Source organism: Magallana gigas, chromosome 8, assembly GCF_963853765.1.
Source record: "Magallana gigas chromosome 8, xbMagGiga1.1, whole genome shotgun sequence".
Taxonomy (NCBI): Eukaryota; Metazoa; Mollusca; class Bivalvia; order Ostreida; family Ostreidae; genus Magallana; species Magallana gigas.
The window spans coordinates 44,206,293-44,222,958 of record NC_088860.1 but is presented as its reverse complement, the minus strand read 5'-3'; the positions used below and the strand labels follow the sequence as shown (position 1 = coordinate 44,222,958).

The following is a 16,666-nucleotide window of genomic DNA, read 5'->3' as shown; positions in this document are numbered from 1 at the left end:
AAATTAAAAACGGTATGCAGGTAATTAAATTAAATCAAATAATTAAATTAAATTAAAGGGTTAAATTTGATTTTTTCAAAACCGTAATGCACTATAGAAAAGTCCCACGATATGATGTGTCTATCCATTTAATCATAAGAGGAGTTATGGGATCTATGTTGTTGTTTTTTTTTTAGTGATAAACGTCAATTTTCTGCTACTATTTGACTCCCTGGATGAAATTTAAATTTTTAAAACCTTACTACACATCTATAGAACGGTTCCTATCATATCCCAAGATATGATGTGTCTATCAATTAAATATGGGATCTATGGGTTTTTTTGAGTGATAAACGTCAATTTTATTTTTGCTACAATTTGACTCCCTGGATGAAATCTAAATTTTTTTAAACCTTATTGCACATCTATAGGACAGCCCCAATTATATCCCAAGAGATGATGTAGCTACTCCAAAAGTTGTAAGAGGAGTTCTGGGAACCATACTATTTTTGCCAAAAAACGTCATTTTTTGTTGCCCATTTATCCTTGTAATAAAAAAAAATCTGGAACCTGACACACTTCAAAATGACACCCTAATCATATTCTAGATGATCTTTTGGCTACTGCCAAAATGAAATGACGTTTTTTAAACAACTTTTTTGTAGAAAAGCGTCAATTTTCAGCCGTTTAATGAACCCTAGGAAAAAAATTGAAAATTCCGAAACTTTATTGCGCATCTATAGGATACCCTAAAACATATTCCAAGAGGTGATTTGTCTACTGTTGAAAATGTAGGAGGAGTTCGAGGAAGAAGGTTTTTTGTGAAAAAAATGTCATTTTAACCAATTATTTGACCCCCAGGACTGCCAGAGGATTTTTGAAACTTTTTTACAAAACAACACGTCACCCCAAATCAAACTCCAAGAGTTCAGTTTGCTGGTTTGTAAGATGTAAGAGCAGTTTGAGAAAGTAAAACGTGACAGACGGACGGAACAGTGTAACAACAATATACCCGATTTAGAAAGTGCGGGTAAAATCAAGATGGTTTGATATATATATATATATAATCCCCAAGAGAATAATGGTGAATTGAATTTTGTATTAAAATAATGTACAAATCAATTTGTTCTCCATTACTTCGTACTAAAGCAATGATCATTCAATTACCGTTAGAAATGCTTACTGTAACGAACTATAGTAGAATGTTAAAATTCAAAACGTGTTGCTGAAAATATAGTAATTAAAATTAAAATCTACCATTAAAATTAGTATAACCGACTTGTTATTTTCTTCTTTGTGGTATGTTTTTTTTTTAATGTAAACAACCAATGATGATTCATACAACAATTATATTTTTGCGGCCCATTTGACGCTTGCGTCAATATGATTTGATGTAGTGTAATTCTTAACATTACATTAACAGAGCTGACTAATGATGTTACATGCCGATCATTCCTTATATAGGAAAACTTGTTTTATGCTGAATTTGATTAGTTTTAGCCATTTAAACTGTGCTATTTATTCCCGTTTGGATTTGTTTAGTCACAATTAAAATATGCAATTAGCGCCACTGTTTGAAAGAATTAGTAATGGATGCAAGGAAAATTTTGGCGCTGAACAATTGGCAATATTGTTATAACTACTATAGTAGTTAAATGATTTGATATTTCTGTGCTTGGCAATCGCATAACTTGCGTGGCACAATTGTGTTTGGGGAATTTGCAGTGTCAATTCATGATGTCACATCACATGCAAATTTAGTGCTTTTTTACATGAGTTATATCCACGGCAATGTAAGCTACACTGTGATAAATATTGTTCATATATAGAAACTACGTTCAGAAATCCTTTTTTGCCTAGCATAGTAAAACCCTTTTGATGATCATATATTCTTACCGGAGAAAAATTCAGGAAAAGCAACAGAGGAAAAGTCGCTAGCGACATTTAAACAGCGCTCCACAACAAATCCAATGTCTTGTATGCAGTCCTCACATGGGTTATTCTTTCCACCATAGTCAGACCAATGTGGAACGTTAGTGTGAATCAAAACTGTACAGGTATCTAATTTTGGAGCAGCAGTTATTGAAGTAGCATCTGCTCTATTATCAATGATATTCTCGTGTAGCCCAGCCTTCTCTTTTATGTCACCGCCCACGAGTAAGGTTGCCGGACAAACTATTGCATAAGCAAAAACTTGAAAAATGTCTATTTCTAAAGAATAGACTTTACATTTACTTTGCTGAAATACTAGACACTTTTTCTGTGATGAAGAGGAATGCGCTTTCTTTCCATCAGGTTTCTTTTCATTGGTTTTATCTTTCTTGTCCAACTCATCCTTGAACCAAGATTTCATTTTCAAAACTTCTTGTTTATTTAGTCCAGTAAAAAGAACGATGTTATTGGAACCGCTTTTTCCAATTCTCACATGAACGTCCTTTTTTGTTTCTGTCATCTGTGTATACACATCATGAACTCTGAAAATCCCTCTAGCATCAAGTACTAAGATTTCATTAAAAAAGTTATCCTTGATATCTTTTTGGGCAATTAAAATCTTTTTCATCAGACTTTCTGGACCAGTTAAGATGATGTGATCCTTTTTGTCACATCTCTTAATTTTCTCTGAAAATTCTTTATAAAAATGGCATAATGTGTCAAAGTCATCAGCCTCCATTTCAAGGTGTATGTCATTTTCTACTTTTTTGTCATCTCCCGTTGTGATGGATGCGTCGGCCTGTAATTCTGATTGTTTTTTTCCAAATGTGTTAGCCTTTCCAGATCCTCTTTTGTTAAAGTTTGCAAGACTTGTTTTGATAAATTCTAACCTCTCCTGGGACACTGCGAATATTTCTAATGTACACTGTTTTTCTACAAAATGGCAATAAACTCCTGTGTTTTTAGCTGCACATTCATACATAACCTGATTTATGTTGTTTAACGTCATTTTAAAGATTGAACCTAAAGCGTGTGAAAATTCATCTAGTGCTTCGGTTTTCCCAATAAGCGAATACCGAAGACCATCTGGGTCTGGTGCACAATATAGCTTTGATAAAACATCTTGATAAAAATATCTTATGGCTTTCCATTCCGAAACGCTACAATACATTTTTTTCTTCTCATGCACATCTGTTTTATGTGTTTCAGGTATTTTGTTAGGCAAAGAAGTTGGATCAAGTAATGTTCTTTGTTCTGAATCTCTGGACATGATTTGCTTTAAAAATTCTGCTGCTTGTTTTATTTCTAATAAATGTCCTGTAATTAACCATTCAGTCTTATCTAAACTTGCCCCCGATGCATTTTCAATTTCTTCCTCTGTAACATCTTTTGTTTTCAGAACATGTATTATGTCTTTGCTGAGTTTAGCTTTGACGTTGTTGACAGCCTACAAATTAAAAAAAGAATAAACAATGAGCTATTTATTATCTATCATTTCATTGTAGTCCTACCACACGAAAAAGTAGTAAGGGAATGTATATACGAAGTATATCTTGCATTATCGTCAGTTTTGACAACACTGATCACTGTTCTCTCCACTTAATTATTAATTCTTTTTAATGAATTATATTACCATTTATTTTACCATAGGAAAAGTATTCAGTATAACAAGCATTCTGGGAAGTATTGCATAAGTGATTCGCGTTCCCTACCGGTTTGTGTTAGACAATGAAAGCTTCGAAGCATACATCTATTTCAAAACTAATATAAACGAGATGTTGTGCTTTAATCAGAGATAAAAGATCAGAGGAAATTCAAACTACATAGTGGATATAGAAATTAAATAAACTAGAAAACTGACCAGTCAGGAAGGGCCCCGCTATGACAATTATTATAGAGAAGTAAAAAAAACCACTTTGAATTCCATCCTCTTTATATTAACAATGATGAAAAATAAATGCCCGGCATAAGATGTAAAGAACTGCAATATATAGGATCTCATGATTTGTAGTTTGGATATGATTTTCATCCAACAATTAAAGTGTTAAACTGAGGGGTAAAAATATAAGGGTGCAGCTCATGGAATGAAAGTTTAATTTGATTACATTTAAAAAAAAAATTGAAAATTATAAGTAACAACTGTATTTTAAAAATTTCAAGATAATTCCTGAATGTCCAAAAACTCTAAATAGTAACCTTGTATCTGCATAAAACAGGGATAACCTCATGTCTTATAAAAAAAACTAAATTAAATGTGTATTTAAAAAGATTTAAACCGGTGTTTTATAAAATGCAAGCCTTCAGTGAATGCATATATATTGTATCACCCAGGGTTGACCTCAACTTCAAAACAAACATCAGTTGCAGACAAAGGTGTTCATTAATCTTCATATGACAGATAGAGATAAGCCTCTAAATTTTCTGCAGCAGGCAAGATAATTAATCTGTTCTCTCATCCTTTTCTTCTATTTACGAAATTTTTTTTTTCAGAAATGACAGAATGGGGTTATTTTCTGATTACCTGTTAAAATTAACAGCATTAAGGCAGAAAAAAATAAAATAAATAATTAAGAAAATAAATTGTGAAAAAGGATATTTTAATATATATCTTGATTTTAGAATTCAATAAAATTATCATAAATCTTGTGTACGGTATTTTTACCAAAATTAAGTATGAATATTATATTTTAAATCCATATTTCAAAGAATGTACACAATACTACACATCATTCAAAATTGACCTTAACTTCAAAACAAAGTTCATTTGCAGACACAGGCAGTGCAGTAATTAATCTCAGTGTGACAGATAAAGATAAAGTTTAGGATTTTCTTCCTGTGGAAGGTTAATTAATCCCAAAGGACAAATATTGCACAGCCTTCCTAGTATACAATGGTTACATTCTCAGCAGTTATCTCTCTTTGCCCATTCATTCTTATGCATAGTTAAGGAATCTACCCCACCACCCCAGCTCCAAACCAGAAGACATAGAGAACTAAACTAAGCATCAAAATATGCATTTCTGCCTACTGAACTACCATACTAAATTTGAACTTGATTGGGCAACCATAAAAAAGTTATTAGAAAAAAACAGAAAATTTGTGGACGGAAGAGTGACAGACAGACAGAGAGAAGGTCGGACGGACAGAGTGATTACTATCCTTGCGGGGCCCTAAAAATAGGTAAAATGATACTCTTTATTTTATCTCCTGTAATTTTGCCAAGTCCATGAAGTACTTGCTGGTAGAAAATTGAGAAAACAATGCACTGTTATGCAGAATATTATTTCTTACCGTCTTTTGTACCCAGAATCAACAGACCAACCCGATAACGAACCCAAAAGTAATAATAAAAAAACCCAGTCGATTAATTTTTTTTAACACAATGCTTGACACTATTTTACAGAACTTATTTGTTTGTTAGAAACATTAAAGGGAATGGTACAAGTAGTGCACGATATTATTACTGACTACATACTTTCCTCGTTTATTCAACATACACCGAACCCGATAACGAACCCGAACATTAAAAAATTGGAATATAAAAAATCAATTTTTTCGAAAATATGTCAACCAGACGCTACGAAAGTGTAAACTTGATCTGTAGTTTGACATTTTGAAGCTGTTCAGCAAATTTCATTATTCCTCAAACGCATAAAGAAAAAAATGTGGAAAACTGAAGTGGGACAGACAAACGTACGGACAGACAGACAGACAGACGGACGGACGGACGCAGAGGAAAGCTATAGTCTCCTCCGGTGAAACCGGTAGGGGACTAATAAAACAAGACGTTTAACAGGCATAAATGATCACAAGAGTACATATCGAATGCATAGATGTGTCAGAGAGTCTCAAATCTGCTTTGAAGCGTAATTATTCTGGAGTCCTTTTGCAAAGGTTAAATATCCCATTTAGCATTAAATCAGCCCATGTTCACTTTACCCCCCCCCCCCCCCCCTTTTCCCCCGCTCATAACACACTCCACACAAAGTACTTCACAATGCAGGTAGAAGGATTTTCTGACATTATATTTGATTATAATATTACATGACAACTGTATCCACTTTAGGATAAAAGTATTATAGATAATCACCACATATGAATACTTGATTATATTTTTCAGACTGTCTCTAATACAGGAAAAAACTCAATTCAACTACAGAATTTATACAAGTGTAAATTGTGTTCAGCACTTTCAGGCTTTTAAACTATGAAGCAGTGAATGATTTGATACATGTACGTATACTTCAATAGTCTTGTCATTAAATACATCAAGAGGCCGAGTACCATAGCCCATACACGGACCGACCGACCGACAGACAGACAGCAGCAAAGCACAACTTATGACCACATGAGTTATTCATATTTCCTGTTCCAGCTTTTGTATATTTAAACTTTATAAACACGGCTTCACCATCAGGTATTTATACCAAAATTATTTTACATGAACTGTTGATCAGTGATTTTGGTTAGCAAATATTACTTCACTATGAACTAGTCTATTTATTTACATTTAAAAAGTTCAAAAACTGTTATCTTTGATAGACATCTTCATTTTGTCTCTTTTTAAATATGTGAATTAACTCATTTCTTTCATTGAAATTCCAAAGCAGAAAATATATACCACCTCCCAGCCATAACCCTTGCCTTACATCTAGGTGACATTAAATAATATTAAAGAGTCACTCAGGTGACCTAATGCAATTGGTCTTTGTCCGTCGTCGTGCGTTAAACAATTTTACATGTTTAACTTCTCCTTGAAAACAATAAGGCCAATTGTTACCATTTTTTAATATGAAGCATCTATTTGGTAGGAAGAATCTAAATTGTGAAATTCGTGGCTCTACCACCTCATATCAATAAGAGCATCTCTGCGAAGAAAATGAACAGAAACTGCAAATAATTGGAGTTTTTCTACGTTCAAGGGACATTACTTTGTCAACAATTGCTTGATCATACCGACAACCAAATTTGACCTAGATATTATAATGTTTAACCTGTATATTAAATTTAATTTCAATATGTGCATCCTCTGTAAAGAAAATGAATGAAAACTGTTGGTGGACCGACCGACCGACCGACAGACGAACAGCAGCAAAGCAATATGTTTTCCCTTCTTCGAAAAGGGGGGGGGGGGAATTGGGATAAAAATCAAATGAAATAATTGAAAGCCGATATCGGGCTCATTTCTATAAAACCATTTTTAAACAAGAGGCCCAGGGGCCACACCGCTCACCTGAGCAACAATTGCCTTAATTTTGATCAAATTAGCATTACAGTATTAAAATATCTTAATAACTAAGTACAGTAGATCTTGCTAAAATAAATTTGAAAATCTGCCAACTATATATCCACCTCTTTTTTTTTTGTAAAATACAAAGCCCCTTTTGTTGTTGTAAATGTTAGAAGATTTTTCTCTATTCCTATGTACCACCCCCCTCCCTTTTCGTGGCCCCACTTTTCTCTAGGGAATCATGGTTTCATCGAACTTAAATCTGCATAACCTGTGCTTTCACACTAAGTACTGAGTTTTGGACCGAAAACTTTCCCAGAATATTTTTAAAGATTTTCTCTATAAATTCCTATGTAAAAATTCAAACCGCCACCCTACCACTAGGGACTAAGATTTTGCAAACTTGAATTTACACTACCCGAGGATGCCTCTACACAAGTTTAAGCTTTTCTGGCCAAAAAGTATTTAAAAAGAAGAAAGATTTTCTCTATATATCTATGAAAAAATTCATCCCCCATTGTGGCCTCATCCTAACCCTGGACTATTATTTAAACAATCTTGAATCTATACTTTCTGGGGATGCTTCCAACCAAATTTGGGCTTTCCTGGCCTAATAGTTTTGAGAAGAAGATTTTTGAAGATTTCTCTATACATAAAAATGTATCCCCCATTATAGCCCCGCCCTACCTCCAGGGACCATGATTTGAACAAACTTATATCTACATTATCTGAGGATGGTTACATACAAATTTGAGCTTTCTTGGCCTAACTGTTTTTGAGAAGATTTTTAAAGATTTTTCTATATATTCCTGTATAAAAATTTATCCCCCGATTGTGGTCCTACCCTTCCCCCAGGGACCATGATCTGAATAAACTTGAATCTACACTACCTGAGGATGCTTCCACTCTAATTTGAGCTTTCCTGGCCTGAAAGTTTTTGAGAAGAAGATTTTTAAAGATTTTCTTAATATATTCCTATGTAAAACTTGATCCCCTCATTGTGGCCCCACCCTTCCCCCGGGGACCATGACTTGAACAAACTTGAATCTACGCTATCTGTGGATGCTTCCACTCAAATTTGCGCTTTTCTGGCCTGGTAGTTTTTGAGAAGAAGATTTTAAAGATTTTCTCTATACATTCCTATGTAAAACTTGATCCCTCCATTGTGGCCCCGCCCTACCTCCAGGGACCATGATTTGAACAAACTTATATCTACATTATCTGAGAATGGTTACATACCAATTTGAGCTTTCTTGGCCTAACTGTTTTTGAGAAGAAGATTTTTAAAGATTTTCTCTATATATTCCTGTATAAAAATTGATCCCCCAATTGTGGCCCTACCATTCCCCCGGGGACCATGAATTGAACAAACTTAAATCTACACTACCTGAGAATGCTTCCCCTAATTTGAGCTTTCCTGGCCTGATAGTTTTTGAGAAGAAGATTTTTAAGGATTTTCTTAATATATTCCTATGTAAAACTTGATCCCCCCATTGTGGCCCCACCCTTCCCCCGGGGACCATGACCTGAACAAACTTGAATCTACGCTATCTGTGGATGCTTCCACTCAAATTTGCGCTTTTCTGGCCTGATAGTTTTTGAGAAGATTTTAAAGATTTTCTCTATACATTCCTATGTAAAACTTGATCCCCCCATTGTGGCCCCGCCCTACCTCCAGGGACCATGATTTGAACAAACTTATATCTACATTATCTGAGAATGGTTACATACCAATTTGAGCTTTCTTGGCCTAACTGTTTTTGAGAAGAAGATTTTTAAAGATTTTCTCTATATATTCCTGTATAAAAATTTATCCCCCAATTGTGGCCCTACCCTTCCCCCGGGGACCATGATTTGAACAAACTTAAATCTACACTACCTGAGAATGCTTCCACTCTTATTTGAGCTTTCCTGGCTTGATATTTTTTGAGAAGAAGATTTTTAAAGATTTTCTTAATATATTCCTATGTAAAACTTGATCCCCCCATTGTGGCCCCACCCTACCCACGGGGACCATGACTTGAACAAACTTGAATCTACGCTATCTGAGGATGCTTCCACTCAAATTTGCGCTTTTCTGGCCCGATAGTTTTTGAGAAGAAGATTTTTAGAATTTCTCTATACATTCCTATGTAAAACTTGATCCCCCCATTGTGGCCCCGCCCTACCTCCAGGGACCATGATTTGAACAAACTTATATCTACATTATCTGAGAATGGTTACATACCAATTTGAGCTTTCTCGGCCTAACTGTTTTTGAGAAGAAGATTTTTATAGATTTTCTCAATATATTCCTATATAAAAATTTATCCCCCAATTGTGGCCCCACCCTTCCCCCGGGGACCATGATCTGAATAAACTTGAATCTACACTACCTGAGTATGCTTCCACTCTAATTTGAGCTTTCCTGGCCTGAAAGTTTTTGAGAAGACGATTTTTAAAGATTTTCTTAATATATTCCTATGGAAAACTTGATCCCCCCATTCTGGCCCCACCCTACCCACGGGGACCATGACTTGAACAAACTTGAATCTACGCTATCTGAGGATGCTTCCACTCAAGTTTGCGCTTTTTTGGCCTGATAGTTTTTGAGAAGAAGACTTTTAGATTTTCTCTATACATTCCTATGTAAAACTTGATCCCCCCATTGTGGCCCCGCCCTACCTCCAGGGACCATGATTTGAACAAACTTATATCTACATTATCTGAGAATGGTTACATACCAATTTGAGCTTTCTTGGCCTAACTGTTTTTGAGAAGAAGATTTTTATAGATTTTCTCAATATATTCCTATATAAAAATTTATCCCCCAATTGTGGCCCCACCCTTCCCCCGGGGACCATGATCTGAATAAACTTGAATCTACACTACCTGAGGATGCTTCCACTCTAATTTGAGCTTTCCTGGCCTGAAAGTTTTTGAGAAGACGATTTTTAAAGATTTTCTTAATATATTCCTATGTAAAACTTGATCCCCTCATTGTGGCCCCACCCTTCCCCCCGGGGACCATGACTTGAACAAACTTGAATCTACGCTATCTGTGGATGCTTCCACTCAAATTTGCGCTTTTCTGGCCTGGTAGTTTTTGAGAAGAAGATTTTAAAGATTTTCTCTATACATTCCTATGTAAAACTTGATCCCCCCATTGTGGCCCCGCCCTACCTCCAGGGACCATGATTTGAACAAACTTATATCTACATTATCTGAGAATGGTTACATACCAATTTGAGCTTTCTTGGCCTAACTGTTTTTGAGAAGAAGATTTTTAAAGATTTTCTCTATATATTCCTGTATAAAAATTTATCCCCCAATTGTGGCCCTACCCTTCCCCCGGGGACCATGATTTGAACAAACTTAAATCTACACTACCTGAGAATGCTTCCACTCTTATTTGAGCTTTCCTGGCTTGATATTTTTTGAGAAGAAGATTTTTAAAGATTTTCTTAATATATTCCTATGGAAAACTTGATCCCCCCATTCTGGCCCCACCCTACCCACGGGGACCATGACTTGAACAAACTTGAATCTACGCTATCTGAGGATGCTTCCACTCAAGTTTGCGCTTTTTTGGCCTGATAGTTTTTGAGAAGAAGATTTTTAGATTTTCTCTATACATTCCTATGTAAAACTTGATCCCCCCATTGTGGCCCCGCCCTACCTCCAGGGACCATGATTTGAACAAACTTATATCTACATTATCTGAGAATGGTTACATACCAATTTGAGCTTTCTTGGCCTAACTGTTTTTGAGAAGAAGATTTTTATAGATTTTCTCAATATATTCCTATATAAAAATTTATCCCCCAATTGTGGCCCCACCCTTCCCCCGGGGACCATGATCTGAATAAACTTGAATCTACACTACCTGAGGATGCTTCCACTCTAATTTGAGCTTTCCTGGCCTGAAAGTTTTTGAGAAGACGATTTTTAAAGATTTTCTTAATATATTCCTATGTAAAACTTGATCCCCTCATTGTGGCCCCACCCTTCCCCCCGGGGACCATGACTTGAACAAACTTGAATCTACGCTATCTGTGGATGCTTCCACTCAAATTTGCGCTTTCCTGGCCTGGTAGTTTTTGAGAAGAAGATTTTAAAGATTTTCTCTATACATTCCTATGTAAAACTTGATCCCCCCATTGTGGCCCCGCCCTACCTCCAGGGACCATGATTTGAACAAACTTATATCTACATTATCTGAGAATGGTTACATACCAATTTGAGCTTTCTTGGCCTAACTGTTTTTGAGAAGAAGATTTTTAAAGATTTTCTCTATATATTCCTGTATAAAAATTTATCCCCCAATTGTGGCCCTACCCTTCCCCCGGGGACCATGATTTGAACAAACTTAAATCTACACTACCTGAGAATGCTTCCACTCTTATTTGAGCTTTCCTGGCTTGATATTTTTTGAGAAGAAGATTTTTAAAGATTTTCTTAATATATTCCTATGTAAAACTTGATCCCCCCATTGTGGCCCCGCCCTTCCCCCGGGGACCATGATTTGAACAAACTTAAATCTACACTACCTGAGAATGCTTCCACTCTTATTTGAGCTTTCCTGGCTTGATATTTTTTGAGAAGAAGATTTTTAAAGATTTTCTTAATATATTCCTATGTAAAACTTGATCCCCCCATTGTGGCCCCACCCTACCCACGGGGACCATGACTTGAACAAACTTGAATCTACGCTATCTGAGGATGCTTCCACTCAAATTTGCGCTTTTCTGGCCTGATAGTTTTTGAGAAGAAGATTTTTAGAATTTCTCTATACATTCCTATGTAAAACTTGATCCCCCCATTGTGGCCCCGCCCTACCTCCAGGGACCATGATTTGAACAAACTTATATCTACATTATCTGAGAATGGTTACATACCAATTTGAGCTTTCTCGGCCTAACTGTTTTTGAGAAGAAGATTTTTATAGATTTTCTCAATATATTCCTATATAAAAATTTATCCCCCAATTGTGGCCCCACCCTTCCCCCGGGGACCATGATCTGAATAAACTTGAATCTACACTACCTGAGTATGCTTCCACTCTAATTTGAGCTTTCCTGGCCTGAAAGTTTTTGAGAAGACGATTTTTAAAGATTTTCTTAATATATTCCTATGGAAAACTTGATCCCCCCATTCTGGCCCCACCCTACCCACGGGGACCATGACTTGAACAAACTTGAATCTACGCTATCTGAGGATGCTTCCACTCAAGTTTGCGCTTTTTTGGCCTGATAGTTTTTGAGAAGAAGACTTTTAGATTTTCTCTATACATTCCTATGTAAAACTTGATCCCCCCATTGTGGCCCCGCCCTACCTCCAGGGACCATGATTTGAACAAACTTATATCTACATTATCTGAGAATGGTTACATACCAATTTGAGCTTTCTTGGCCTAACTGTTTTTGAGAAGAAGATTTTTATAGATTTTCTCAATATATTCCTATATAAAAATTTATCCCCCAATTGTGGCCCCACCCTTCCCCCGGGGACCATGATCTGAATAAACTTGAATCTACACTACCTGAGGATGCTTCCACTCTAATTTGAGCTTTCCTGGCCTGAAAGTTTTTGAGAAGACGATTTTTAAAGATTTTCTTAATATATTCCTATGTAAAACTTGATCCCCTCATTGTGGCCCCACCCTTCCCCCGGGGACCATGACTTGAACAAACTTGAATCTACGCTATCTGTGGATGCTTCCACTCAAATTTGCGCTTTTCTGGCCTGGTAGTTTTTGAGAAGAAGATTTTAAAGATTTTCTCTATACATTCCTATGTAAAACTTGATCCCCCCATTGTGGCCCCGCCCTACCTCCAGGGACCATGATTTGAACAAACTTATATCTACATTATCTGAGAATGGTTACATACCAATTTGAGCTTTCTTGGCCTAACTGTTTTTGAGAAGAAGATTTTTAAAGATTTTCTCTATATATTCCTGTATAAAAATTTATCCCCCAATTGTGGCCCTACCCTTCCCCCGGGGACCATGATTTGAACAAACTTAAATCTACACTACCTGAGAATGCTTCCACTCTTATTTGAGCTTTCCTGGCTTGATATTTTTTGAGAAGAAGATTTTTAAAGATTTTCTTAATATATTCCTATGTAAAACTTGATACCCCCATTGTGGCCCCGCCCTTCCCCCGGGGACCATGATTTGAACAAACTTAAATCTACACTACCTGAGAATGCTTCCACTCTTATTTGAGCTTTCCTGGCTTGATATTTTTTGAGAAGAAGATTTTTAAAGATTTTCTTAATATATTCCTATGTAAAACTTGATCCCCCCATTGTGGCCCCACCCTACCCACGGGGACCATGACTTGAACAAACTTGAATCTACGCTATCTCAGGATGCTTCCACTCAAATTTGCACTTTTCTGGCCTGATAGTTTTTGAGAAGAAGATTTTTAGAATTTCTCTATACATTCCTATGTAAAACTTGATCCCCCCATTGTGGCCCCGCCCTACCTCCAGGGACCATGATTTGAACAAACTTATATCTACATTATGAGCTTTCCTGGCCTGATAGTTTTTGGGAAGAAGATTTTTAAGGATTTTCTTAATATATTCCTATGTAAAACTTGATCCCCCCATTGTGGCCCCACCCTTCCCCCGGGGACCATGACCTGAACAAACTTGAATCTACGCTATCTGTGGACGCTTCCACTCAAATTTGCGCTTTTCTGGCCTGATAGTTTTTGAGAAGATTTTAAAGATTTTCTCTATACATTCCTATGTAAAACTTGATCCCCCAATTGTGGCCCCGCCCTACCTCCAGGGACCATGATTTGAACAAACTTATATCTACATTATCTGAGAATGGCTACATACCAATTTGAGCTTTCTTGGCCTAACTGTTTTTGAGAAGAAGATTTTTAAAGATTTTCTCTATATATTCCTGTATAAAAATTGATCCCCCAATTGTGGCCCTACCATTCCCCCGGGGACCATGATTTGAACAAACTTAAATCTACACTACCTGAGAATGCTTCCCCTAATTTGAGCTTTCCTGGCCTGATAGTTTTTGAGAAGAAGATTTTTAAGGATTTTCTTAATATATTCCTATGTAAAACTTGATCCCCCCATTGTGGCCCCACCCTTCCCCCGGGGACCATGACCTGAACAAACTTGAATCTACGCTATCTGTGGATGCTTCCACTCAAATTTGCGCTTTTCTGGCCTGATAGTTTTTGAGAAGATTTTAAAGATTTTCTCTATACATTCCTATGTAAAATTTGATCCCCCCATTGTGGCCCCGCCCTACCTCCAGGGACCATGATTTGAACAAACTTATATCTACATTATCTGAGAATGGTTACATACCAATTTGAGCTTTCTTGGCCTAACTGTTTTTGAGAAGAAGATTTTTAAAGATTTTCTCTATATATTCCTGTATAAATATTTATCCCCCAATTGTGGCCCTACCCTTACCCCGGGGACCATGATTTGAACAAACTTAAATCTACACTACCTGAGAATGCTTCCACTCTTATTTGAGCTTTCCTGGCTTGATATTTTTTGAGAAGAAGATTTTTAAAGATTTTCTTAATATATTCCTATGTAAAACTTGATCCCCCCATTGTGGCCCCACCCTACCCACGGGGACCATGACTTGAACAAACTTGAATCTACGCTATCTGAGGATGCTTCCACTCAAATTTGCGCTTTTTTGGCCTGATAGTTTTTGAGAAGAAGATTTTTAGAATTTCTCTATACATTCCTAAGTAAAACTTGATCCCCCCATTGTGGCCCCGCCCTACCTCCAGGGACCATGATTTGAACAAACTTATATCTACATTATCTGAGAATGGTTACATACCAATTTGAGCTTTCTCGGCCTAACTGTTTTTGAGAAGAAGATTTTTATAGATTTTCTCAATATATTCCTATATAAAAATTTATCCCCCAATTGTGGCCCCACCCTTCCTCCGGGGACCATGATCTGAATAAACTTGAATCTACACTACCTGAGTATGCTTCCACTCTAATTTGAGCTTTCCTGGCCTGAAAGTTTTTGAGAAGACGATTTTTAAAGATTTTCTTAATATATTCCTATGGAAAACTTGATCCCCCCATTCTGGCCCCACCCTACCACGGGGACCATGACTTGAACAAACTTGAATCTACGCTATCTGAGGATGCTTCCACTCAAGTTTGCGCTTTTCTGGCCTGATAGTTTTTGAGAAGAAGACTTTTAGATTTTCTCTATACATTCCTATGTAAAATTTGATCCCCCCATTGTGGCCCCCCCTACCTCCAGGGACCATGATTTGAACAAACTTATATCTACATTATCTGAGAATGGTTACATACCAATTTGGGCTTTCTTGGCCTAACTGTTTTTGAGAAGAAGATTTTTATAGATTTTCTCAATATATTCCTATATAAAAATTTATCCCCCAATTGTGGCCCCACCCTTCCCCCGGGGACCATGATCTGAATAAACTTGAATCTACACTACCTGAGGATGCTTCCACTCTAATTTGAGCTTTCCTGGCCTGAAAGTTTTTGAGAAGACGATTTTTAAAGATTTTCTTAATATATTCCTATGTAAAACTTGATCCCATCATTGTGGCCCCACCCTTCCCCCGGGGACCATGACTTGAACAAACTTGAATCTACGCTATCTGTGGATGCTTCAACTCAAATTTGCGCTTTTCTGGCCTGGTAGTTTTTGAGAAGAAGATTTTAAAGATTTTCTCTATACATTCCTATGTAAAACTTGATCCCCCCATTGTGGCCCCGCCCTACCTCCAGGGACCATGATTTGAACAAACTTATATCTACATTATCTGAGAATGGTTACATACCAATTTGAGCTTTCTTGGCCTAACTGTTTTTGAGAAGAAGATTTTTAAAGATTTTCTCTATATATTCCTGTATAAAAATTTATCCCCCAATTGTGGCCCTACCCTTCCCCCGGGGACCATGATTTGAACAAACTTAAATCTACACTACCTGAGAATGCTTCCACTCTTATTTGAGCTTTCCTGGCTTGATATTTTTTGAGAAGAAGATTTTTAAAGATTTTCTTAATATATTCCTATGTAAAACTTGATCCCCCCATTGTGGCCCCGCCCTTCCCCCGGGGACCATGATTTGAACAAACTTAAATCTACACTACCTGAGAATGCTTCCACTCTTATTTGAGCTTTCCTGGCTTGATATTTTTTGAGAAGAAGATTTTTAAAGATTTTCTTAATATATTCCTATGTAAAACTTGATCCCCCCATTGTGGCCCCACCCTACCCACGGGGAGCATGACTTGAACAAACTTGAATCTACGCTATCTGAGGATGCTTCCACTCAAATTTGCGCTTTTTTGGCCTGATATTTTTTGAGAAGAAGATTTTTAGAATTTCTCTATACATTCCTATGTAAAACTTGATCCCCCCATTGTGGCCCCGCCCTACCTCCAGGGACCATGATTTGAACAAACTTATATCTACATTATGAGCTTTCCTGGCCTGATAGTTTTTGGGAAGAAGATTTTTAAGGATTTTCTTAATATGTTCCTATG

General features: G+C 36.6%; 1 protein-coding gene across 3 annotated transcripts in view; it reads right to left on the bottom strand.

The window, feature by feature from the left end:
- The window catches only part of LOC105320243 (uncharacterized), a 149,318-nt gene that overhangs the window by 39,149 nt on the left and 93,503 nt on the right, over window positions 1-16,666 (bottom strand). For all 3 annotated transcript variants that reach the window (XM_066068911.1, XM_066068912.1, XM_066068913.1), the window contains one exon: window positions 1,876-3,358. In XM_066068911.1, coding sequence (XP_065924983.1) covers window positions 1,876-3,358 — 1,483 coding nt within the window. The remainder of the gene's footprint in view (window positions 1-1,875; window positions 3,359-16,666) is intronic.